The 26,026-nt window shown below is 38.1% G+C and overlaps 2 protein-coding genes, 1 non-coding gene and 1 pseudogene across 4 annotated transcripts; 1 reads left to right on the top strand and 3 right to left on the bottom strand.

Moving 5' to 3' along the window:
* Positions 1 to 1,055: 1,055 nt before the first annotated feature.
* Positions 1,056 to 1,679, bottom strand: LOC104230959 (heavy metal-associated isoprenylated plant protein 19). The gene is made up of 3 exons (XM_009783875.1): positions 1,635 to 1,679; positions 1,448 to 1,529; positions 1,056 to 1,348 (listed from the first exon to the last, which is right to left on the bottom strand). Exons 1-3 carry the CDS (start codon positions 1,677 to 1,679, stop codon positions 1,056 to 1,058), a joined length of 420 nt encoding a protein of 139 aa, XP_009782177.1.
* A 986-nt stretch (positions 1,680 to 2,665) lies between these two features.
* On the bottom strand, positions 2,666 to 7,492 carry LOC104230958 (protein sym-1). 2 transcript variants are annotated; one of them, XM_070171144.1, is made up of 8 exons: positions 7,458 to 7,492; positions 6,608 to 7,174; positions 5,835 to 5,922; positions 4,716 to 4,810; positions 3,825 to 3,897; positions 3,633 to 3,725; positions 3,454 to 3,540; positions 2,666 to 2,948 (listed from the first exon to the last, which is right to left on the bottom strand). In XM_070171144.1, exons 2-8 carry the CDS (start codon positions 7,006 to 7,008, stop codon positions 2,868 to 2,870), a joined length of 918 nt encoding a protein of 305 aa, XP_070027245.1. In that variant the 5' UTR covers positions 7,009 to 7,174; positions 7,458 to 7,492; the 3' UTR covers positions 2,666 to 2,867. The 2 variants fall into 2 exon arrangements, with proteins under 2 accessions (XP_070027245.1, XP_009782176.1); XM_009783874.2 differs by lacking the exon at positions 7,458 to 7,492 and having other exon boundaries at positions 6,608 to 7,349.
* Positions 7,493 to 14,697: 7,205 nt separating this feature from the next.
* On the top strand, positions 14,698 to 19,616 carry LOC104230960 (kinesin-like protein KIN-5B; annotated as a pseudogene).
* On the bottom strand, positions 15,777 to 15,883 carry LOC138888838 (small nucleolar RNA R71). Its single transcript, XR_011406417.1, has one exon. It is a non-coding gene; the product is annotated as a small nucleolar RNA R71 (small nucleolar RNA).
* Positions 19,617 to 26,026: the final 6,410 nt, after the last annotated feature.

Raw genomic sequence — 26,026 nt, 5'->3', positions numbered from 1 at the left:
TTAAATTAAATGCCAAATCACTGCTGAAAATACACCAGAACACTGCTGAAAGTTCAGAGGGCCTCACTGGCCGGGGTTCTGCCGCGACCGCGGTAGAACCGCGGGAGTCATATTCAGAGAGGCTTTCTGGCCGCGGTTCGGCCGCATATTTTCTGAAAAGGCACCTTTCCAGACACCTCTTCTGATATTTGCCTATAAATTCTGAGGCAAGGCTGCATCTTCAATATACGAAAAACACTCTAGAACTTCTTTCTTTCTGAATATACTGCATCCTAATTCGCAGTCTCTCTCTCTCAAATTCGTAAGTGTGATTTTGCTCCTTTCTTTGAGTTCGTTGGTATCCTGCAGTTTGTATTGCCACTGTTGCAGGAAGGTTTATTCCGTTTTATCCTGTGAGGATTTAATCCATTACCTTGGCAACGTGTGAGGGGGTTAAAATTCCTTAAGGACGCACAAGAAACTTGTGGACTCGGAATATTTCTGATTCTTTACTATTTTATACATTTCTTTATTCTTCTAACAGTTTTCTGATTTTTTGTTTTAACACAGCAACGCTCACATAAAATTGGATTAAGCATGCAACTTCACACATTTTTCTCTTAATTACGAGTGATGTGATGACAATCTTTTGGATAGAATTAGTGGATCACATCAATGTTGCGTGGATTCTTTAAAGAAAGAATTAACCCAAATAGCCGTCCACCTAATATGTCAAACTAAACATAGCCACCAGATGTATTATATGTACAATTCATTGTATATGTATAATTGTATATAATCAATGTATAATCTATGTATATCGGCTAGAAAAAGTACTCATTAGATCTAGTCGGTTATTTGAGTAACAATCTCATGCACTCATGTCAGATTCTCCGAAGTTACATTGCTTTTAGAGGATTTGACACACATCCATTTATATTTTCGAATAGTCGAAGCAACATAAGATCACATGACTCTGAATCTCTGATAATGAGAGAAGAAGAAGAATTCAGACATGAAAAATTAGTTTTTTTTCGACAGAGGAAAAAATGTTCATGTCCAAAAAAAGAATAGCTTTACATTATCGAACATGCATTTGCATTCTCATCGCTAAACATGGTATATAACATACTATCTCCAGTAAATTCAAGAATTAAAGCATCTGCAACTTGTCTTGGACTAATTGCTTCAAATGATGACAAATCTCCTTCTTTTTCTTCACCCTTCTTCTTATTCTCTTCTTTTTTAGTCAGCATTTCTACTCTCTTTCCAGTTTTCTTCTTAAGTTTCTTCAACATTTTATCTGCATTTATTCGGCCTTTCACTACCACCTTGTGTTTGTTCATATCCGTCATGAATTCTTCAACCCCTAATAGGAAAAAACAAAGAAAAATACAACAGATTATCATAACTAATTAAAATCAGTATTTATACAAAAATAGTTTAATTTTTTTAACGAGGGCTCTACCTTTGATTTTGGAAATGGCTTTGGCAACTTGTTTTTCACATCCTTCACAGTACATTGAAATTTTAAACTCTACGTCCACAACCTGTACCAATCATGACAATTAATAAAATCTTGCAGTTTTCTATACTTGAAAATAAATTCTATATCTACACAAACACGGGAAAAAAATGATATTAGAGTAGCTAACTTTTGGTGCTATTTTGTGTTGTTCCTTTTTCTTCTTGTTTCCCATTGGAAGTGATGGAACATTGAGACATTTGAAAATCCAAAAGTCGGTTAATTGCAGTTATACTATTTATGGCAAACGACCGAAGTGTCGCGCCCGGTTGAGTTTTAGATAAAGTTTGATTTTTCATTATCTTTTCTTTAACCTCTGTATATATATATATATATATATATATATATATATTGTTTCGTATATTGGTGGCTTTTTTATAGACATTTAGTTCTTTGGTTTAATCTACAGTAAGAAAGACGTTTCACACTTGAAACAAAGTTTAAACTGCGATTAATTAACCAAGATGCCCAAAAACGTGCCATTATATTAACATTCAGATCGAACTTTTAGAATTTTATTGTACCTTTTAGGATTTTGCAATTTGCTTGGGCTAAACGTCTAAACCGTTTATTTCTCATCCCTTACCCTGTATTCTTTAAGGGCAAAAATCACTCCGAAACTATTTAAAACCGATAGTTGCAAAAATTATAAAATTTATATATTTTTTATATATAATATACAGAATTACACATGTACAAAAAATATACAATTTTCGGCTATTATTTTTAGAGTCGCTATATTCATTTTCCATTCTTAATCACCTACTATCAGGCTGTTTCTTTTTTTTTTTTGGCAGTGGCTTTATTACTCTCATTGTGATGAAAAAGATTAGTTTCTCATTGTTAACTTGAACCAACACAGCATACTGAAGCACAAGTAGAAAATCCTCTTTTGTGTGATATGTTGCCTCCAAATTTTAATTTCTTCAGCTTTATTCACTTTTAAAAAAATCAACCATTCTAACAAAGATAAAATGAGCTGTACTAGATTCATTTCCCTCCCCGTCTCTAAAGCAGTTGTGCATACCTCTGCTAATCCAAAAAAGTGAAAGAACAGTCACTATTACATGGAGTTGGAGAAGGCCCCAGGGCATATAACTATTGCAAGTTTGCAACACATTCTTCTCCAGGGAGGGGAAGCACCTCTGGTGTTTCTTCTCATAAACACAAGCGCATCAAATTATATTGACTAAACAACCAACCATACCGCGTGTTCCAATCTCGGTCAATATGTACATCTGACAAATATAATTTACTTCTTCTGATACTTCTAACAAACAGTTTATTTGATTACTTTTTCTCTGATAAGCAAATAAGTATCCCTTGTACAAAAAAGACACAACTGAAACTGACCTAGGTATACCTATTTTACAATAACTTCTTTGTGGGCTTTATATGACAGTATGACATTCCACACTAAAGCGATGAAGTTAGCAGCAAGGACCTGCAAGCAGAGGAGGGGAATAGAACATTCCAGTTGGTTAGAGTAGTATACAAACATGTAAAAGAATCTGAACACAAGAACTAAACTACACGTAACTACTAGTAATTGCAAAAAGACATTTGGTCCCAATTAGAGAATTAAAGGCTGTAAAAGCCTTTAAAAAAATACGCATTAGAATGTGAATGAATCACAATAATCAAGAGTGATCAAAAAAGAGGTTCAGGTGTCGAGTTCTTTGCAGTATTGCTAAACAACCAACTGAATCTCCAATACTGTGGTTTAGCGGAGTCTGCACACCCCAAAATACTTCAAGTATAGCTTGAAACTGCTAATCCAGCTTTATGTCAGTTAATTTGGCTAGTTCTTTACATGAATGATTGGGCGTTTTTGCTAATTCGTAACAATAGGATCAACTTTTTGAAGAGATATCTCCAAGCAGCTAGAAGCTGACAGGAAGCCATGCTCATAATCAAACAAAATGATGAAACATGGCTGTTTCACTAACCTGAAATTGCTGAGGTACAAACCGGAAGTTGATAAATTGAAAAGGTATCCAGAGTTGCCAATTTGCAAGGACAGATGAGAACCACTCCTTAATTAAGAAAAATTCAAAAGTAAATTATTAGTATGCATCTATCGAAGGGTCCATTCCAATAAGTATGAAAAGAGAGCCATTTAGAATACCTGTTGAAGCTTTGGAATCACTTGTGATGACCTTCCCTCAAGTGTTACCAAAGAGGATAAGAAAACCCCAACAAAAATTGGAGCAAAAAGGAACTGTATCAAAGCAGCTCAAATTCAATGGCAATATCATTCAGAAGGCAGTAGTTACTCCAGTAAGTAAGACATTATCACTAAATGAAAAAGAAGGAAAACCTGATCTAGTACAAGGCGCATGACAGCACCAGAGGCCCCTGGAGTTGTGACCAATCTACTCAAGTAGAGGTACCTAAATATATCAGAGTCAGAACACGAGGAGCTATTCTACAATGCCATTAGGAAAATTCTACCCCTAGGCATTCACCAAACAAACAAGATATGCACCCATATCTGGTAGATACATATATTTTTAGGATCTTTACCCAAATAGTTGGCCGGATTCACCGTTTACTTTTGGTAGCTCGTATTCATAGATAACACTTATACATGGTTATACATATATTATACATCCGCCAGCTATTTTCAGTCTAAGCGGTTTGGTGGACAGCTATTTAGCTTAATTCTTCTATATTTTTTAGCAAGGCAATGAGCTAAATGATATTTAAAACAATACTCAGTAGATAATTCTGCATAAGTTTTAAAAACCGAGCTCATTAACAACAAATACAAATCAGCTTTTGTGATTGCACGTAAAATTTAAATTGATCATCAGAAACAAAATTGAAGATCTAGAACTACCCTCAACCATTTTCCATCATAAAATACAGTGATATACCTGCAGTTAGTATCATTTAAACCTACGGACGAAAATCGGATTACTTTACATATCGTCCACTGAATTGATATAGCAAACACTTAAAAATCATTACATGAAGATAAAAAAAGCTACAAACAAATAAGGAGCATCTTGTATTTTTGTATTCCCAGTTTAAGTACTGGGTTAGAAAGACAGGTCTCCAGCAGATTAGGCAATCAGTATGCAGTAAATAACATAATAACAACACCAGCTTCAGTAGAAGGTTGAGATACACAGACCAAAATACAAGTTGTAAAAGCAGATTCAGAGCTGTATAGAGAGGAAATAATAATGGGCTGTGAAGATATTACCAAAAGTGCAAAGATGGACCCACCAAGACCAGCCCCAATAATGTGAATATAAACGTCCTCTTTACATCCACAGATGCTACTTGGTCAATCCACAGCTGTGACACATAGCCAGCAATTAAAAGGTGAAGGAAACAGAAAAAATAGCTTGAAATCATCGCGAAGAGAATATATTTCAAAGAGGGAAAAGATGGTATCACTAATTTAAAGCACTGGTCAATGATTGCAAGCAGGGATACTGAGTTGCTGACGCTTTGCACTGTAAGAAGGAAAGTGAAAGAAGGAATTTGTTTTTGAAATTGATGGAGAGAAAGGGAGGAAGGAGTGTGAGTAGACACTGAATAAAACTAATATAATGATTAGATGGTTCATAATGCCTACTGTCTTTTATGACATTACAAAATTTCATCAAAGGAGGTTTGCCTTCACCACATTTGTACAGAAAAGGAACTTGGTGTATCGTTCATGACCCGATGCATTTTTCCTTCCTATCTCCCCCTATAATCAATTCAAAAAAAGAACTGCAGTCATCCCGCTCCTTTCCTCCCTTTCTTTCAATCCACAAGTTCAATACACATTTGGACATAAGAACTTGATGTTTCCTTCATCATCCTATCCATCCTTTTATCTCCTTTTCCTTTCCTTTCTCTCTCTAAAATCATTTCAAAAAAGAAAGTTTTACGCTTGCCCCCTTCCTCTGCTTCTTTCTCTTCCGTTCTTTCAAACCAGAAAATATCTGATTAGCATCATCTTAGGAATTACCATCTCAAACACCAAAATCCTTACCATAGTAGGAATACCATAACTACACATGACAAGTTATGACGATGTTAACCATAAAGTAGAATAAACATTTGACATTGGTAATCCAAAACCACGTACCAAAGAATATATTTAATGATTAAGGAAATAGAGTTCATTATAAGCTTACTTCATCAGGTGTTAGAAATTAACAACTAATACTAGCTAAACAATCGGAATCTCTGATTTGCAAAATCTTGTAACTTCTGCATCAACAGAGAACACATGCACTAGCATTGACAAGCACGGTATGAAAAAAGTGTGTATCCCCAACAGACTCTACCGATTCTTGAAGCTTGAATTTCATTTTACTGAGTTTACCTGACAGATTAGATCTCCAGAAAGTGTCAACAGTGCAGATGTAACTGCTTTTGTCCATACTGGATACTTCTCGAGAAGAGATAAGTACCTACAGCAGAAGTAACGATTATTCTCGGGCCGTGATGATACAGTTAACAACATTGTCGAGATATGACTTACAAGAAAAATGAAGCTTTATAGTATTGTATATATTATTATTTTTTATCAGATGTATATATACTACTATTCCTTTTTCAAAAATAAGCTAGAGTATATAATATTCTTTATAGTTAGGATTCAGCATAAATTGGTTGATTTTAAGTTGGCTGTCAGCCTACCACAACCCCCCTCCTTTATATGAGCAGGTTTACAATAGGCAAGGATTCATATAGGCAGCCCCAACTTGTTTGAAACTGAGGCATGATTGTTGTTGTTGAAGAGTATATGTTAATCTCAGAGCAATAGAAATGGTGAGAGAAACATAGCAAGCCTTTAATGAAAAGAAAAAGGGAAAAATTCATGCTTTTTTTTCCCAATGTATAAATGATTTATCACTTTTTCAGTTTTATCAGTGACAAGTAAAATATCCTTCAAACAACCCATAGCATAAACAATGCTAGTAGTACTTAACATGCTTACAAGCATTTGGCTAACTTGTTTACTCAAGGAGATATTTAGTACTCCATCCATTCCAATTTATGCGATGTTGTTGGACTGGACACAAACTTTTGAAACTTGTACACTAAAACAAGCAATAGATATTTGTTCCAAATTTTAATTTAAAACAAAATTACCAGGCAAGTAATGACCAGTTACTCCCACCACCACCACCACCGCCACTGTCACTGCCACCATCACCACCACCACCGGATTTTCCATCACCGGAGCCTCCATAACCACTACCTCCACCGCCTGAAACCGCGGACATCTGAAAATTCTTACAAGAACCGAACCTTCTAGGCCCAATATCAGAAAGATGCAAACTTTTCAGCCCATGAGTTGAGGCACCGAGTTGGGTCCCACAGTGTTTGCCAGAAAAAGATGAAGAAGAAATAGCAGAAGAGGACCTTCCAAATCGACTTCGGGTCTGGGCGTGGAGTTGTGAAGTGGATTTTAGGGGGAAATCCACGAACCGTACCGATAAAAGAGAACTGCGGGTGAGAATTGAGGCGTTTGAAGCCATTGTTACCTGCATTTCCTGCTTCGACTGGATAGCTTTTCAGGTTGTTCCTGCTATTACCAGAACTGTGCGCCTTTTGTGTTGAGGTTTTGAGGGTTTAAGACGGTGTTTGGCTAATATTACAAACCGGGTTGAAGCGGAATACAACGTAGCTGATTCTCGAATTAATTATTGTCGTCGCCTGAATTAGGATTCAGGATATCTATAAATGAATAATCTAGTATTAACTCTTCAAGATTATAATGTAAGATCTTAAATTAGGAAAAGGTGCGAAGCACTCCTCAAAACATGCATGAAACTTGTTCCTTTCGGAACTTGGATTAATTAATTAAGAATTTTAAATATTCAGGTAAAGCATTAAAAAATAACACTTTTTGTACTTAAAATAAATATTATCAAAGGGGTAATAATTGATTATTTAAATAAGAATTTGACTCGAAACTTTATGAAGATAAAGACCTGACCTTGAAGGTACTAGAGCAAAAACGGGCGAATCGATCTGGCAATCTTGGCCTATGCTATGTTCCGTTGTTTTTATTTGAGAGTTTTTAGTTTGTGACGAACATCTTCCCTCAAGTTCTTAATGTAACACATAGCTACTGCAACTTAGCATTTGGAGTGTGATTTAACTAAAATATAGTGTTTCATCATTGAATGCAGATCATATCATATTCAGAAATTTCTTTTATTGATCATCCACCACGGTTGCTTCTCAACTAAAATTGATTTTCTTTTGTCCAAAGAAAAACTATAATATATTACTTAAGTTAAAGACACACACAGAGGTGATAGTAGACTATAATTATGCAATTTAGATACTATTTACATTTTAATTTAGCCGCACTTTATCAATGTTTGAATGTTAAAAGATAACAAAAACCTCTAATTAAGAGTTTTATGCTTTGCAGGAGCCACTCCGAGCTATAAGGAAGGTAAAGAGTGTTTTGGAGTCAATATGGAGCATGGAAGGCCAATCGGAGGTTAGCACGGTCGCACGGTCGAAAAGGAGGAAGAAAAGCAAGCGGCGAAGTCCTCTCCAGGTGCGCGGCCGCGGATTGACCGCGCATTGGCCGCGCACTGAAGGCAGAACACTGGGCGAAATCCACGGCCAGATCCGCTGATCACGCCCAACTATGCCGTATAAAAAGGACTAAGCGGTCGTTGCAAATATAATTCGATTTATAAGTCCGGAGTCGAATCCCACAGAGAATTAAGGCTTAGCTACAATTGTTCACTATCACCAAGAATATAAGCTTGAACAATTCCTAACTTATAGATATTAAGATTATTGTGTTTAACTATCTACTAACAAATTAAAATAATAAATTAACATTAAAGATACTACAGGTTGGAGAAAAGATTAAGGAGGTCTAGAGTTATGATTTCCCTAATTGTTGGAATCCTTCCTGCTATGTCTTCTATAATTTCACCTAAGTATTCTATACCGATCATGAGCGCTCTGCATGTTGTAATTCTCTCCCGAGTAATTACGACAATTTACTATTTATACTCTCCCGAGTTACGCTAGCTCGCTTTAATTACAGCTCACTTAGATCATACCCAAGGTTTCGTTTATCTTAATCCCACCTTTAAACTCTTGGTTATTGATTCCTCACATAAGTCGGGAGTGATGTTGTTCAACAACTATCTAAATATGCACTCTCTCCCGAGTAATACATACTAAATAGGCACATCTAATTGAGGGCCCTTCAATCAACCATAAGAATAATATAGTTGAACAAATAGAGAAAATACTACGGCTCAATTATATAAAAACATAACAAGAATTTATCCCACAAAAGGTTCCATCAAAACCCTAGATAACAAATTAGCTATTCATAATAGTATGCAAAATTAAATACAATACTAAAAGTCATAACCAACAATGAAAAATAGGGAGAGGAAGTGAGAAACTTGTAGAAGAATTCTCCGCCTTGCTCTTAATGTGTTCTTGCCTCCTTAGGTCGAATCCTCGGTTTCATTAGCCTCCTTAGGTCTAAATTAGGTCAAAAGTATGTCAAAAGGTCTTCAAAATACCATTTTTCCATGTATATATACTAAGTAGGGTTGGTCTCAAACAATTACACCTTCTCCTACACGAAAAAGGACACATTTTCCGGACAGGACGTACGCGGCCGCGCTCAGACTGCGCATATCCACTTTGATTCTGCCTGACGAGTGCGGCCGCGCTCTTGACGTGCACTTTTCACCCTGTTCCATTTAGAATTGGGAAAAACATAAAACATGAAAGTTGTAACCTTTTGAGTGAGCTTTCCAACCATATATTGTGAATCCCAAATGGCGTTCTAAGAAAAAAGTTATGTATATTTTACTAGACAGTGCGCAATATACCTACTCGATTCTTCGTTTGTTCTAACTATCATCCGTTGACCCCCGAACATGATCCCGGCTTAATTCCTTGAGCTTTTACTCAGACTTCAAAGCTCCAAATCATTTGAATTCTACATAACATCTACATAGCTCGAAATCACTCCTACAAGGCATAAAACACATAATTAGTGCAAGACGCTAGCGATTAAAGCTCAAACTCAATTAAAGTGCAGTAAATTTGAGTGTAATAAGTGACTAAAATACATAATTATAGACTATCATCAATACCCCCACACTTAAACCATTGCTCATCCTCGAGCAACCAAACTACACTTTATATAGTCACGACCTTTTTTTAAACAATTTTCCTAATTCATCACACCAAGAATATTTAAAATAGACTAAGCACAAAAGCGTAACATCTTCACCTCAATATTTGACTCACAAGTACCACATATTATTCACAACTCACCCACTTACTCTAACATAGAGTTCACTGACATTACCTTTCGTTCATGAATCAAGTGCCCTCACACAATAAAAGAAAGTAGTTCCACACAATAAAATTTAAGAGCACTTAGGAACTCAAGATAGAAAGAATTCACTCACTCTCAGAAATAACATTCATATGCCACAAAAGATGCACCATAGGCTTGCCCGTAGTGTATTATTCTACTAATCGAGCTCATTCAGTCTAGGATTAAGTAGGACTTTATTTGGTTGTAATGTAGGCTGCGGGACGGGTAGGATACATTTAGATAGAAGAGTGGCTACACCTCCCTAAGCATTTTAATACATATACTTTAACATTCAAAAAACCATACTTATGTGAAACCAAACTCCGCCTTCACATCAATGTATTTTACCTCATACTTCTTTAAGCACAAGCACAATTACATCAAGAGTCACCACTTATCAGGGAATTTTTTTTCATAACAATACAATTTTTTTTTTCTTTTTTTTTTATTTAAGTGGTTCTTACTTTTTCAAAACAGTGCACCTTTCTCCTTATCTCATTAGTTCCACTCAAAAGCCAAACCAATCACCCCACATTTTAACCTTTACACAGTTCATAACACTTCAAGTGCTCATGAGAGGTTAGAAGGTTCAAATAGATGGTTAATTCAAAAAAATATGGTTGCCAAAGAAACAGGATTACATGCTCAAAGGGGTTAACTACGATACATAACAATTAGGCGGGTAAAATATACATATCTGGCTCAACACAGAAATGCCTATATCACTTCCAAGACTGAACAAAACTACTATTTTGCTTTGTAAACACACGAGGCAAGTTTTAGACATCAAGTGCACGCACAGAATAACACAAAACCTTACACACACACACATGGCACATAACTCATTCAAGATTGGTTTTTATCAAGACACTCTAGTCAAAGAAGTTAAGCAAAGTTAAGGTCATACAATTTAAGGTACTAATACAAGAGTCAAAAACTGGGCCTAAGTGTCACAACCAAAGTACTCACTATTCTCAAGGCATAACAAAGTCAAGAGATATTTCTTCATTTCAGAACACAATACAATGACTCCAACTCCCAAAAAAAACTAACTACACCGATTCAAACAAAATCCTTGGAAAAGAACCGCTGCACAAAGAAAAACCAGGGGGTAATTGCTACATTACCTAACAAAAGAAAATCTTTTTTTCTTTTTATTTAGACTTAAATCCCTCAAGAAAATTGTCTAATAGATCCATCGTCGGAAAAAGTCCAATCTTTAAAATAAAAAAAATATTATTTAATTAAACTAACACAGTTAAAGTAGCATGAAAAGTCACCTAGACAATTTCCTCATATACCCCACACTTAAAATTGTGCATTGTCCCCAATGCACATCATAACTATAAGAGGGTAAGAGAAACTCCTTGATAGGCCAAAGGCCGAAGCACTAGCAGCTCATGGGGTACTCAGACTTCTCTCAGGCTTGGTCCTTCGTGTGGGTACCTCACACTTAGTTCCAACCATCTGGTTTGTTGTTGCATCATTCCAATAGCTTTGCTTTTCATGCTCCTAGAAAATAAAAAATTGACACTACAAAAATAATACAATTAAAAAAAAGCAATAAAGCTGGGTTGCCTCCCAACAAGCGCTTGATTTAACGTTGCGGCACGACGCGAATCACTTTTTGCCTCCACCTCGATCTTATGAATTTAACCCCCAATTTGGCATCAAGTTTTCGGCTATACTCCAAGGGTGGAGGAACAAATCTAATTGACCCAAGCAACCATTGTACTATTCTACACTTCTTGGATTTAGATGAGGTATGTAGTCATGTCTTTCTGGCAAGAAAAATTCCAGAATGTAGGCACCTTGTTCCTCATTCCTTGACTTCTCAATCAGCTCGGATGACTCTATTTCTATATCATCATCCAAGCACAATGTAGAAAAGTGTTTGGAGTGAGGACCAATGCGCTCACACACATGAACTTCAGGACTTTCAGCATCCTCAACATCAATGATACTAGAGTCAACAAAATTTGTATCCTCAATGTCCTTGGCTGACTGTAGTCTCACTTCTACAACATCGACATCCTCAAATTGTAGTTGGCTAGCTTGTTGATGTTTTACTCTGACCTCCTCAATTAGCACCTCAAATTCACGCTCTTCTTGGCTCCTATCCTCAAAATTGGCTTGTTGAGCATTAAAAATTTCAACCACTTGACTCACTTAAGCCTCCAAGTTGCGAATAGTTGCCTCTTACCTTTCTATCTGCAATTGTTTCTAATTGTTTTGTTCCAGAAGGCACTTTAGCATATCCTTGATTTCCTTCAGGTCCGCATTCCCAGGTTCTTTGTTTCTATTAACTTCACAAGAAAAGGTAGAACCATCATAGTAAGGGGTTGGGGGAAAATAAGAAATATAAGCACAACCATAAAAGTGACCCTTTTTACGGGAAAATAAGAAATATAAGCACAACCATAAAAGTGACCCTTTTTACCACTACACACATTCCACAAATAAGATTGAATTGGTGCACATAACTCGCTCTCAGGAATGTTTTGAAAAATTTGCCACGGGTGGTTTCCTTCACAATATGTATGGAGATCAATAGTAGAATTATCTACACCTAAATTTCCATAGTTCCAAGATGTCATGTTTCTCAAATCAACAATTATAAAAAAATACAAAAAAAAAATACAAAAAAAAAAGTTCAAACTTGAACCCTAGCAATATATACAACTACAACTACACCGTTAGTTCCCCGACAACGGTGCCAAAATTTGATCACGCTCAACTATGCCTTATAAAAAGGACTAAGCGATCATTGCAAATATAATCCGGTTTATATGTCCGGAGTCGAATCCCATAGAGAACTACGACTTAACTACAGTTGTTCACTATCACCAAGAATACAAGCTTGAACAATTCCTAACTTATAGATATTAAGATTCTTGTGTTTAACTAACTACTAACAAATTAAAATAATAAATTAACACTAAAGATACTACAGGTTGGAGAAAAGATTAAGGAGGTCTAGAGTTATGATTTTCCCAATTGTCGGAATCCTTCCTGCTATGTCTTCTATAATTTCGCCTAAGTATTCTCTACCGATCATGAGTGCTCTGCGTGTTGTAATTCTCTCCTGAGTAATTACGACAATTTACTAGACATACTCTCCCGAGTTACGCTAGCTGACTTTAATTACAGCTCACTTAAATTGCAACCAAGGTTTTGTTATCCCTAATCCCAACTTTAAACTCTTGGTTATTGATTCCTCACATACGTCGGGAGTGATGTTGTTCAACAACTACCTAAATGTGCACTCTCTCCCGAGTAATACATACTAAATAGGTACAGCTAATTGAAGGCCCTTCAATCAACCACAAGAATAATATAGTTGAACAAATAGAGAAAATACTACGGCTCAATTATATAAAAACATAATAAGAATTTATCCCACAAAAGGTTCCATCAAAACCCTAGATAACAAATTAGCTATTCATAATAGTATGCAAAATTAAATACAATACTAAAAGTCATAACCAACAATGAAAAATAGGAAGAGGAAGTGAGAAACTCGTAGAAGAATTCTCCACCTTGCTCCTAATGTATTCTTGCCTCCTTAGGTCGAATCCTCGGTCTCCTTAGCCTCCTTAGGTCTAAATTATGTCAAAAGTATGTCAAAAGGTATTCAAAATACCATTTTTCCATGTATATATACCAAGTAGGGTTGACCCAAACAATTACACCTTCTCCTACGTGAAAAAAGACACATTTTTCGGACAGGACGTGCGCGGCCACACTCAGACCGCGCATATCCACTTTGATTCTGCCTGACGAGCGCGACCTTAGCGTGGCCGCACTCTTGATGCGCACATTTCACCCTGTTCCGTTTGGAATCTAGAAAAACGTAAAACATAAAAGTTGTATCCCTTTGAGTTAGATTTCTAACCATATATTGTGGAGCCCAAATGGAGCTCTGAGCAAAGAGTTATGTGTATTTTACTAGACAGTGTGCAATATGCCTACTCGATTCTTTGTTTGTTCTAACTATCATCTGACCCCCAACATGATACCGGCTTAATTCCTTGATCTTTTACTCATACTTCAAAGCTCCATATCACTTGAATTCATTCCATAACATCTACATAGCTCGGAATCACTCATACAAGGTATAAAACACACAATTAGTGCAAGACACTAGCGATTAAAGCTCAAACTCAATTAAAGTGCAGTAAATTTGAGTGTAATAAGCGACTAAAATACGTAATTATAGCCTCTCATCATCCGCGGTCAAATCCGCGGACGAGCTGATGGAAGCCAATAGCCCATAGTTAATTATGTAATTTTCAAGGCGACTAACCTAAACCTATATGAAGCCTAATTCGCCCAGAAGAGAAAGATAGCTATTTTTAGAGAGTTATTTTGGAGGCAAGAACACGGGAGGAAGATAGATAATTTCCTTAAGAGTTTTCATCATCTTCTTCTTAATTCCATTGTTGATTATGACTTTCTATAGTGAATTTCTATTTATTAGTATGAGTAGCTAAACCCGTCATCTAGGGTTGATGGAACCAATTGTTGGATGAAGTCTTGACTCTGTTTTGATATAATTTAGCCATTTTTACTCTATGATTGTTCAACTATGTGTTGTCTTGTGATTAATTGAAAGGGCACTTGATTAATCGTGTCTAGTTATCTTGTATTTCTTGAGAAAGAATACATGGCTAAATTGTTGTTGAACAACACCACCTTCAGGTAAGTTAAGAGATTAATTACTTGAATTTAATCTGTCTTTGAGTGACACAAATTGATAGGAAGTTCTTCAGATGTTGTTGTGGGTCTTCGATATACAACCCGAAGAACAACCCCCTATTCTGCAACAGGTGCAATATGTTGTTGGTAATCTGGAATGTCTCCGCTTGTATCTGAGGAACTGCAATTGCAGTGGCTAGATTATCAGCAGTTGGTTGCGCCCAATCATATAGAGCAACTTCTGGCACAAGGGTGCTAACACTCTGATATTTGGGTCCACTTGATTATTTCTATTATTTCTGTTGGCATTGTCTACATCACCCATTTCAATTTCGAATTGTTCATTTTGTTTTAGCTGTTTGCCCTTCTTGTTAGCCCGATTCAATGTCCGGAATGTTTTCTTGGGATTTGAGAGTCCTTTAAAGAGGTCACCAGCTCTCAAGGAGCTTCTAGCATGTACTTGAGGCACAGAAGAGTTCAACGTGAGAATTTCAATGGAGATATTTTTAACACCACGGAAAATTGAACTAAACTAAAAATCCTAGCAATTCTTTCAAGCTGCAATAAATAACACCGTTAATTCCGCAACAACGGTGCCAAAATTTGATTACTCCCAACTATGCCTTGTAAAAGGACTAAGCGATCACTGCAAATATAATCCGGTTCAAGTACGGAGTCGAATCCCACATGGAACTAACCTATTACTATTACTTTTAACACTGCTAATGATAAGCTCAAACAATTCTCGGATGCAAGATTTTTAATGGATAATGAGTAGAATTTAGTTAACTAAGGAAAAATGACAATAAAACTAGCAATAATCAAGAATAAAGTTGAATTCAATGGCAAAAGTGTTTAGGGCTATTGATTTCCCCAATTGTCGGATTAATTCCTGACATGTTAGCTATAATCTTGCCATAACACTCTATAGGGCTATGAGTTCCGGGCTACCGCAATTATCTCTCGATCAATTACGATAATTTACTAGAAGCATTCTCTCGAACTACTCTAGTTAATAATTTATGCAACTCAGAATTAACCCATCAAAGCTTCATTATCTCTAACCCCGCTTTTCCGAATGTGACTCCTGAGGCAATTAAGCTATTACTGTTCCCATTCTCAGTGAATGGGGAGGCTCAAAGTTTGCTGAATTCGCTCCCAATAAACTCCATTGATACTTGGGAAGAATTAGTCAAGCAGTTCTTAAACAAGTTCTATCCTCCTAACAAAACTGCGAGGCAAATTGATGAGATATTGCAGTTCAGGTAGAAACCGACTGAGACTTTGCAGGAAACCTAGGAGAGGTTTAAGGGTATATTAGTGAAATGTCCGCACCATTGCATCCCATATCAGATGCTTGGACAGAGATTCTATATGGGTTTGGCTGACGGTCTGAAGGCCAATGTAGATACTTCTGACGGGGGTGCATTTTTTAGCAAAATATTCACAGAGTGTAAGATTCTTCTTGACAAGATATCTCAGAATTCAGGCTAGACGACGAGAGATACAACACTCACTCCAATAATGCATTCTGTCGCTCTTGACCCAAACAATACAAATGAAGAAAACATAGCCACTCTCATGACCCAAATGAGCTTGCTGACAAAGAAAATTGATGAGATGGGTACGAAATGGGTGCACATTGTTGATACCACAATTGGAGGCTTATGCACTCCTTGCATAAACCAGTCATATATGTGCTCGTGGAGTAGAGAGAATGAACAACCAGGGTTTCAGCGAAGACATGAATTATGTCAATAATTTCGGAGGTCAGAGGCAAGGTGGGCAGCAATGGGGATCAACAACAAACCAACACTACAGACCAAACCAGCCACAACACAACCTCAATCCAGGAGGAGCACGACCACAAATCCAAGTCGTGCCTTATCAAAGGCAGCAGGGCTATAATCAGTAGCACCAGCAATAGTTGGCCTACCAACCACCTCATCAACAACAAACAATAACATGATCGAAATCAGGGGCATGCTGCAATAACTCATTGGGACAAATGGAAAGATGCAAGAGAAGTTAGCTACACATGATTCAGCAATCAAAGGCATTGAAACTCAATTGGGACAACTATATATGGCCTTGAACATCGCCCACAAGGAACATTGCATGCAAATACAAACATTAATCCAAATGAGCAGAACCCAAATCAGCTAATGGCAGTGAGTCTCAGGAATGGAAGAGATTTAGATAGGGAGTAGGAAGTTGCTCAATCTAAGAGAGAGACAACGCCAACTACTCCAGTTACTGTAGAGACAGATGAGTCAGCAGAGCTCAACGAGGTTGTAATTGAACAGGCACAAGTTGACAAGGGTAGGGGTGGGAAAAAAATCTGAAAAACCGAATTCCGAACCGAACAAAATTAATTTGGTATTTCGGTTTCGGTTTTTTCGGTAATGAATTTTCGGTACTTCGGTATTTCGGTTCGGTTTTATAATTTTACAAATTTGGTAAACCGAAATACCGAAAATATCTAAGCGACTAAGCCCAATTACCTATTTTATAGGCCCATGCGGCCATGCCATGCCCCATCCCCAACGTCCCACTCCCACCCAGGCCCAGCTCCCCCAACTCCCAACCCAAGCCCAATCCCAATCAATACCCAAGTACCCAACCCAAGACCCAAGTCGAGAATCAAATTAGGCATTTCATTAGGGCTTGCTTACTGCTTCAGAGTCTTCACTCTTCAGTGCTTAGCCATTTCATCGAGAAGAAGGAGACGAGAATCGACTGCGAGTCTAGGATATCACTTATCAGTCTGCGATTCTAGACGAGAATCGACTGCTTAGGATATCAGTCTACGTCTCTACGAGTTACGACTTACGAGTTACGACCGGTCGACATTCGAGCTCGAGTCTCATCTCATCTTCACCGGTTAACTTCACTACTTTTGTAAGTTTTGTAAGTCTCATCTCATTCTCATGATCTCATCCCAGTACTCGACTACTCTCTGAGGTTTGTTTGAGTTTTTACATTTTTAAGTTTTGAACTTCTTGAGTTTAGAGTACAGACGCATAAATTTTTTAATTTCTGATTTTCTGCATCAAACTAATTTAGGGTTATAGGAGGCGATTTCCAGCTCGATTCGATTCCTCACTCCTCAATTTCAGAGGTTTGTTGTTTCGCTTTCTTTTGGTTGTACTGCTGATTGAATGAACTGCTATTCTGAGCTTTTCCCTTTAGTAGGAAAATATCATTTGTATTTTGTATCACGTTCATGGCTTCATGTTGTTTAATTCATTTGCTTGTATAATAACAGTTGTGAGTACACAACTATGTGTTAGGCTTACCATATGATTACTTTGTTTATGTCTGATTTTTAGATCTTTACCATATGAGCAGAGCAACTAACAATAGCAGAATGCTCTCTTTGGTTGAACACTCTATTCTTTTAGTCGCCCCGGTTGAAATTTTCCTAACAACAGACACTTGGACTCTATTCTTTTGGTTGAAATCATATTTTAGGACATGATTTATATGTTGTAAACCTACCTTTTTTTATTATCGTTATGTGTTTATAAAATTGAATGTGGAAAAACACACCTCAATATGGACATCAATGGCTTAGGATTGGATGCATTGTTGCTGATTGATGTTCTTACACATTGGCTTCAAGAAAAACAAATGCTACAAATTTCATTTGACAAATCTTAGTGTTGTTGTTGTTGTTTCAGGCCATTGAATGATGATGAGCAAAGGATAAATGTTCCAAAGGCCATAACATGTAATGAAAGTAAAAGAGAAGTTTCTGTTTTACAAAATGTAGCTAACAAGCAAGTAGACAAAGTATTCACTTTTGACAAGGTATAATTCTTTGTTTTATAGTAGCATTTTGTTCATTAAATGGATGGATGACATGTTAAGAATGTTAGCATTAGGAGTTGTCTTAAAGATATGCTATTTACCAGGTTTTTGGCCCAAAAGCACAACAGAGATCGATATATGATCAAGCCATTTCGCCCATTGTTAAGGAAGTTCTTGACGGATTTAATTGCACTGTATTTGCATATGGGTAAACTGGTACAGGTAAAAATACACAATGGAAGGAGGAATGAGGAATAAGGTATTAACTGGTTCACACTATACACCATATCATCTTTCACATTGATCTACTCTTGTCCATAAGACTTGTTCTTTCCTTATGTTATAGGCTGGTGAATTACCAGCTGAAGCAGGTATTATTCCAAGGGCAGTTCGCCAAATTTTCGATACGCTTGAAGGTCAAAATGCAGATTATAGCATGAAAGTGACTTTTTGGGAACTATACAATGAAGAAATCACTGACTTGCTAGCTTCAGAAGAGCCCTCAAAGTCTTCAGAAGAGAGACAAAAGAAGCTTGTATCTCTCATGGAGGATGGAAAAGGTTGTGTTGTAGTGAGGGGTCTTGAGGAAGAAGCTGTGTACAGTGCAAACGACATTTATAACCTCCTGGAGCGAGGAGCAGCCAGGAGGCACACAGCAGACACTCTATTGAACAAACGCAGCAGGTAGGACCTGTTAGCTTTAATCGATTTAAAAAGTAAATGTTAAGCGACAAGTTAATGATACTCTTCTTCTGCAGCCGTTCTCACTCTATTTTTAACATAACTATTCATGTCAAAGAAATGACTATTGGAGATGAGGAGCTCATTAAGTGTGGCAAGCTCAATCTTGTTGATTTAGCAGGATCAGAAAATATTTCTCGATCAGGTGCACGAGAGGTATGATATTAGCATCACAGATTTGTGCTTTAAAGCAAAATTGGAAAGCTTTTACATTTCTCTTATACTCGGTTATTCAAATAAATGTTAACTAAATGACAAATTAGCACTGGGAAAAAACAAAAAAGAGCATGATAACAACTATGCTTCAACCCCAAACAAGCTGCGGTCGGTTATATGCATCTTCTGGAATGGTGGTAACAAGTCTTGTATGGATTAACCCTGATAAAGCGAATCCAACTTACAACAACTATATCTATTTGAATTCAGGCTCGTGCAAGAGAAGCGGGGGAAATCAATAAGAGTTTGCTTACTCTTGGTCGTGTTATAACAGCTTTGGTTGAACACTCTATTCACATAGCTTAGGTTCAAGTGCAATCATGCCCCGTGCTACTGCTCAACGCCCCGTGAGGCCGTGCTACTGCTCAAGACTGTTTGTTGAGGGATGCCCTCTCTGTTTTTTGTTGCACTATGTTTAACTGTTTAAGTGTTAAGACTGTGCAGACTTGCAGTTGGACTTGTTGGACTGTGTTAAGTGTTTAACTGTGTTTAAGACTTTAAGTTGTTTAATATAGTTGTGTAATTAGTAATGTGCATTGTGCAGTTGGCCAGCTTTTGCCAACTACAGTATACGCCAGATTCATTGCAAATTTGCAAGTTTGTATGACATACAATATTGACATTGAGTTCAGTATACTGGCGTGCAAGGTTGCCTTTGCAAGTTGCAACTGCAGATGTTATTCTTGTTTCAGGCTTTCAGCCATGTGCACATTGTGGTTGTGCAGTTGTGCACTGTTAGTGTTAATATGTTATAGTGTTATATATTGAAAAACATATTCTTTTAGAGTGAAAATTTCAATTATCCATGTGCACTGTTAGCACTTAGCATTGATTGTTAAACCGAAACCGTACCGAACCAAAATAAGAAATACCGAACCGTATCGAAATAATTTGGTACGTATTTGGTATAAACAATCGATGAACCGAATACCGAAATACCAAACCGAAATTCTTAAATACCGAACCGAAATATCGAACGCCCACCCCTAGACAAGGGTAAGGAGAAGGAATGTGAACAACTCCCAGAACAAGTGGTAGAAAAAGCTTCCAGCAAAGAAAAGACACAAAGCAGTGGGCAGAGGTTGACTCCTGCACCATTCCCTCAAAGGTTGGCAAAGCAAAAGAAAGATGATCAATACAGGAAATTCATGGAAATGCTTAGACAAATCAATTGAATATTCCACTGATTGATGCTTTGAGGGAAATGCCAGGGTATGCAAAAATGATGAAGGACCCGATGTCACAAAAATTTGACTTTCAGGACATGTCCACTATAACTCTGACGCAGACCTGCAGCGCGGTACTGACAAGGCCTATGGCTCAAAAGGTGTCTAATCCAGGTAGTTTCACTATCCCATGCATCATTGGGAGATATGCTTTTGCTAAAGCATTTTATGACTTGGGAGCTAGTATAAACTTGATGCCCTTGGCAATCTATATAAAATTGGGCATTAGCAGAGCTAGACCGACCTTAATGTTGCTGTAATTGGCTGATCACACGGTCAAAAGACCAACAGGAATTCTTGATGATGTGCTTGTTCAAGTGGGGAAGTTTGTATTCCCTGCAGACTTCGTCATTCTTGACTGTCAAGTGGATGAAGAGATACCAATCATTTTGGGAAGGCCGTTTTAGCCACTGGGAGAGCATTGATAGATTGTGAGATTGGAGAGTTGAAATGAGGTTGAACAATGAAGAAATAATATTCAATGCTCAACAATCTTTGAGGAGACCAAGCAAATTTGCAAATTGTTTGTTAGTGGAGGTCGTGGATGTAATACTACAAGAGGTGGATGAGACTTTTAATGTCAGGGATCCGTTAGAAGCTTGCTTGATGAATCTGGAAAATGTGGATGGTGAGGAGTTGGCATAGTGGGTCATGGCTCTCGAAGGTCAAGGGTTCTAGAAAAGGGAACCCCAGTTTGAGCCCCTACACTTTGAAGAAAGACCAACAACACCTGCGAAGCCATCAATAGAGGAGCCACCACAGCTGGACCTGAAACCACTTCCAGCTCACCTCAGGTATGCTTTCTTAGGGCCTAATTCTACTTTACCTATTATTATATCATCCGGTTTGTTAGATGTGCAGGTAGAGAAACTCATATAGGTGCTATAGGAATGTAAGACTGCTATTGGTTGGACCATGGCAGACATAAAGGGTATCAACCCGGCTTTTTATATGCACAAGATTCTCTTGGAAGAAGGGCACAAACTTTTCAAAAAACACCAACAAAGGTTGAACCCGAATATGAAAGAGGTGGTGAAGAAAGAAGTGATCAAGTGTTTAAATACGGGTATCATCTTCCCCATCTCTAACAGCAATTGGGTCAGCCCTGTTCAGTGTGTGCCGAAGAAGAGAGGAATGACGGTCGTACAAAATGAGAATAACGAGTTGATCTCGACTCGTATAATCACGGGGTGGTGGATTTGCATGGATTATCAGAAATTGAACACAGCCACCCGGAAGGACCATTTCCCCTTGCCATTCATTGACCAAATGTTGGACAGGTTGGTTGGGCGATATCACTTCTGTTTCTTGGATGGATATTCGGGGTACAATCAGATCTCAATAGCCCTTGAAGACAGAGAGAAAACATCTTTTACTTGTTCGTATGGCATCTTTGCCTTTCGGAGAATGCCTTTTGGCCTTTGCAATACACCAGCTACATTCCAGAAGTGTATGTTAGCCATCTTCACGGATATGGTTGAAGATATTATGGAGGTATTTATGGATGATTTCTCCATGGTGGGGGATTCATTCGAAGATTTTCTTCACAATTTAAGAAGAATGTTAAAAAAAGATGTGTGGAGACAAATTTATTGTTGAACTGGAAAAAGTGCCATTTTATGGTATAAGAAGGGATAATGTTGGGCCATCGAGTGTCCAGTAAAGGAATTAAGGTCAACCATGCTAAGGTTGACATGATTTAGAAGTTGCCACCGCCCACTTCGGTCAAGGCAGTGAGAAGTTTCCTTCGGCACGCCGAGTTCTACAGGCGATTCATAAAAGATTTCTCTAAGATTGCTAACCCTTTATGTAAACTCCTTGAAAAGGATCAGCCCTTTGTGTCTTCTAATGATTGCAGGTTGGCATTTGAGGAGCTGAAGAAGATACTGGTGAATGCACCCATCATTGTTGCACCCAACTGGGAGCAACCATTAGAGCTCATGTGTGACATATGTTACTATGCTATAGGAGCAGTCTTGGGCAGCGAAAGGGTAGGGTGACGCACCCAATTTACTATGCAAGCAGAATGCTAAGCGGTGCATAACTCAATTACACCGTGATAGAAAAGGAGATATTGGTTGTAGTTTTTGCATTCGACAAATTCAGGTCGTACTTGATTAGTTCAAAAGTTATTGTTTATATTGACCATGCAACAATTAGGTACTTGATAGCAAAGAACGAGTCAAAGCCACGCTTGATCCACTGGGTTCTTTTTCTACAAGAATTTGATTTGGGGATCTGTGATAGAAAAGGGACAGAGAACCAAGTAGTAGACCACATCTTAAGGTTGGAAGGAGCTGAAAAGAAAGTAAAGGTTGAAGATATAACAGAGACATTCCCAGATGAACAGTTACTAGCCATGACAATAGAGGAGATGCCATAGTATGCTGATATTGCTAATTATTTAGCAAGCGGTATTGTACCTTATGAACGCTCTTCCATTCAAAAGTAAAAGTTCTTTCGCGATTGTCGGTTTTATTATTGGGATGAACCTCTACTTTTTAAAATATGTGTAGATAATATAATCCGTAGGTGTATCCCCGAGAAAGATCAACATTCTGTTTTGCAGGCTTGTCATGCTTCACCATATGGTGGACACTTTGGAGGAATTCGGACAGCAGCTAAGGTGTTGGATTCGAGTTTGTATTAGCCAAATTTGTTCAAGGATGCCCATGCTTGGGTGAAAAGTTACAATGAGTGCCAAAGGACAGGCAACATATCTCGACATCACGAGATGTCGATGACTACTATTCAGGAGGTGGAGGTATTTGACATGTAGGGGATTGACTTTATAGGGCCATTCGTCAGATCGTATGGTAACAAATACATATTGGAAGCAGTTGACTATGTCTCCAAATGGGTTGAAGTCGTGGCTCTCCCAACCAATGATGCAAAAGGGGTGACCGGCTTTCTAAAGTAAAATATCTTCACTTTTTGGCACCTCGAGAGCTATAATCAGTGATGGTGGAAACCATTTTTGCAATAAGCGTTTGCACGGTTGTTGGAAAAGTATGGAGTTCGTCATAAGGTGGCCACACCTTATCACCCACAGACGAGCGGGCAAGTTGAAATGTCTAACCAGGAAATCAAAAATGTCTTGACCAAGACAGTGAATGCAATAAGGACTGATTGGGCAAAGAAGTTGGATGATGCTTTATGGGCATACCGCACAACATTTAAAACTCCAATTGGTATGTCACCATACAAGTTGGTGTTTGGAAAAGCATGACACCTTCCGGTGGAACTTGAACATAAAGCCCTTTGGGCACTGAGGCAGTTGAATTTGGATATGGAGACCGCAGGCACCAGTAAAGTCACTAAGTTACATGAACTCGGGGAATTCAGGTTCCATGCAATTGAGAATGCAAGATTGTACAAAGAAAGGATGAAAATGATGCATGATAAGCATATTCTAGATCGAAACTTCAAACTCGGAGATCTAGTATTGTTTTACAACTCGAGATTAAGATTGTTTCCGGGTAAATTGAAGTCCTGATAGTCCGGACCTTTCAGAGTGGTGCAAGTGTTCTCAAGTGGAGCTGTAGAAATTGAATCAGAAGATGGAACAAATAAGTTCACGGTAAATAGGCAAAGTTGAAACATTACCTTGGAATGGTCGAAGAAAAGGGGGATAAAGTGGTGATATCTTTGGAAAAGCCCCAATACACGAGCGAAGATTAATAATGAAAGCATGCATCGTGTCGTGACGTTAAATTAGGCGATTCCTGGGAGGCAACCCATGGTTTGTTGTAAATCAGCGTGTCGCGATGTCAAATTAGGCACCTTTTGGGAGGCAACCCATTATTTTTCTTTGTTCTTATTTTTGTAAGTGATTTTGAATGGTGATAATATTGACCGATCTACTAATGTGCAGGGATGAAATTATGCGCAGCGGAAGGACTCAGGGTGACGAAATTATCCTGGAGATAGGTAAAAGTGCGAAAAAGAAAAAAAATCTGGAGGTCAAAATCCGCGGCCGCGAATTCAACCGCGGATTCGACCGCAGATTTTGCAGTGGTCACTATCCGTGCCCGCAGATCGACCGCAGATGAGGCACTGTTCAGGTTCAGTTAATTTTTTTTTCTTTTCTCTTCTCCCTTTTTAATTAGTTTTTTTACTTACCCCCCATCCCTAACCGCCCACTCCCCCACTTCTTTCCCCCTCCCCCCTAACAAAATCTAAAACCCTTCCCCCATTTCCCCAAAACAAAAAAAAAACAAAAAAAATGCACACCCCTTCCCCTTCTTCTCCTCCAATTTTTCAAATTAACAAAATCTTCTCTGTTGCTTCCTCTTCTCTACTCAACCACTCCCCAAGCTCCATTCCTCACATGATCTTCAAGTAAGTAACATGATTATACTTTTTATATAGTTTATTTTTCAATTTTGTTCCATTCTTTTCATCTTCTATTGTAAGTGTAGGATAGTAGAAGTTATGGGTACTTTTGTCTTTGTTTGGATTGTTAGTATATATGTTGGCATGTGAGGATAATAGATTTGGTTGGGTTGGGGAAGACATTGTTGAGTTTGTGAAGAATGGAAGTTTAATTGAGTCTTTGGGTACCTTGGGGGGCATATGCACAATAAGTGTTTATTGAATTGCCACAATGAGTTTGCCAAAATAAGAGATGCACTACCGGTGCCTTGTCAAGTGGTCATGGAGACTCGTCCCGAGCACGGGCACCGACCAGTTTAGCTCAGTTTGGTCGTACCAGGTTTGTCTCCAAAGCTACCCAAGACCGTTTCAGTTCGAAGGCTACTAGAAAGCCTATACCGGAAAGGGGAGTTGACCGGGGATCCCTCCAGGCTGAGTACCCTAATATGTATAGGGAGTTGATTAGGCGCAGGCTGGACATCTTCTTCGAAGAGCCAGAGAAGGGTAACTTGATGCTTGTCAGGGAATTCTACGACAACTGCTCTTAACATGAGGATCACATCTGCACTGTGCGACAAAAGAGGGTGAATGCCTCGATAGAAGCCATCGGGAGAGTGTATCAATTGCCTATATTGATCAGGTCCAACCCTACACCACTACAGAGTGGCAAGAGCGGTCGGTGCAGCTTTTACCCGAGAAGGTCGGGATCGAATCCACAGGGAGCAAGATATATTTGGAGTTAGATTCCTATCTAATCTAGCAATGTGTAGTGCTTTTGATTGCACTTTCAATCATTCTTGTTTGTTTGTTACTTATAATTTTATACTAATGGTGCACAAAACTTAAACTAAGAAGATATTTTTGTAGGGTTTTTTAAATGGGTAAAGAGGCACTAGGGAAGTGACTTTCTCCTAAGTGAGTATCTAACGGGATCTCAAACTTAGGGCAATAATGTTATAGCCGGGATCGTGATATAGCCAATGCACGAAGCTACTCACTCTACACCTCTCGGTAGTAACAATGACTTTGCCCTAATTGGCTTTCTCAAGCCCAATTGGGTGTTCAATTTGTGCAAGTAATGTTGGCTCAAGTCGGGTATTACTATCTCTAGGTTTA

Source organism: Nicotiana sylvestris, chromosome 3 (genome assembly GCF_000393655.2).
Source record: "Nicotiana sylvestris chromosome 3, ASM39365v2, whole genome shotgun sequence".
In the NCBI taxonomy this organism is placed as follows: Eukaryota; Viridiplantae; Streptophyta; class Magnoliopsida; order Solanales; family Solanaceae; genus Nicotiana; species Nicotiana sylvestris.
The sequence above is the reverse complement of the archived record's forward strand: the minus strand, read 5'-3'. Positions and strand labels throughout refer to the sequence as shown.

Bases quoted from the DNA above. Each gene is read 5' to 3' on its own strand.
- LOC104230959 (XM_009783875.1), bottom strand. From the start codon at position 1,679: ATGGGAAACAAGAAGAAAAAGGAACAACACAAAATAGCACCAAAA. The intron at 1,530-1,634 runs GTTAGCTACTCT...TGATTGGTACAG, and splicing joins AACACAAAATAGCACCAAAA to GTTGTGGACGTAGAGTTTAA. The intron at 1,349-1,447 runs GTAGAGCCCTCG...TTTTCCTATTAG, and splicing joins AGCCATTTCCAAAATCAAAG to GGGTTGAAGAATTCATGACG.
- LOC104230958 (XM_070171144.1), bottom strand. From the start codon at position 7,008: ATGCAGGTAACAATGGCTTCAAACGCCTCAATTCTCACCCGCAGTTCT. The intron at 5,923-6,607 runs GTAATTTTGTTT...CTTCTGCTGTAG, and splicing joins AACTGGTCATTACTTGCCTG to GTACTTATCTCTTCTCGAGA. The intron at 3,726-3,824 runs GTTTTCCTTCTT...GCTTTGATACAG, and splicing joins TGCGCCTTGTACTAGATCAG to TTCCTTTTTGCTCCAATTTT.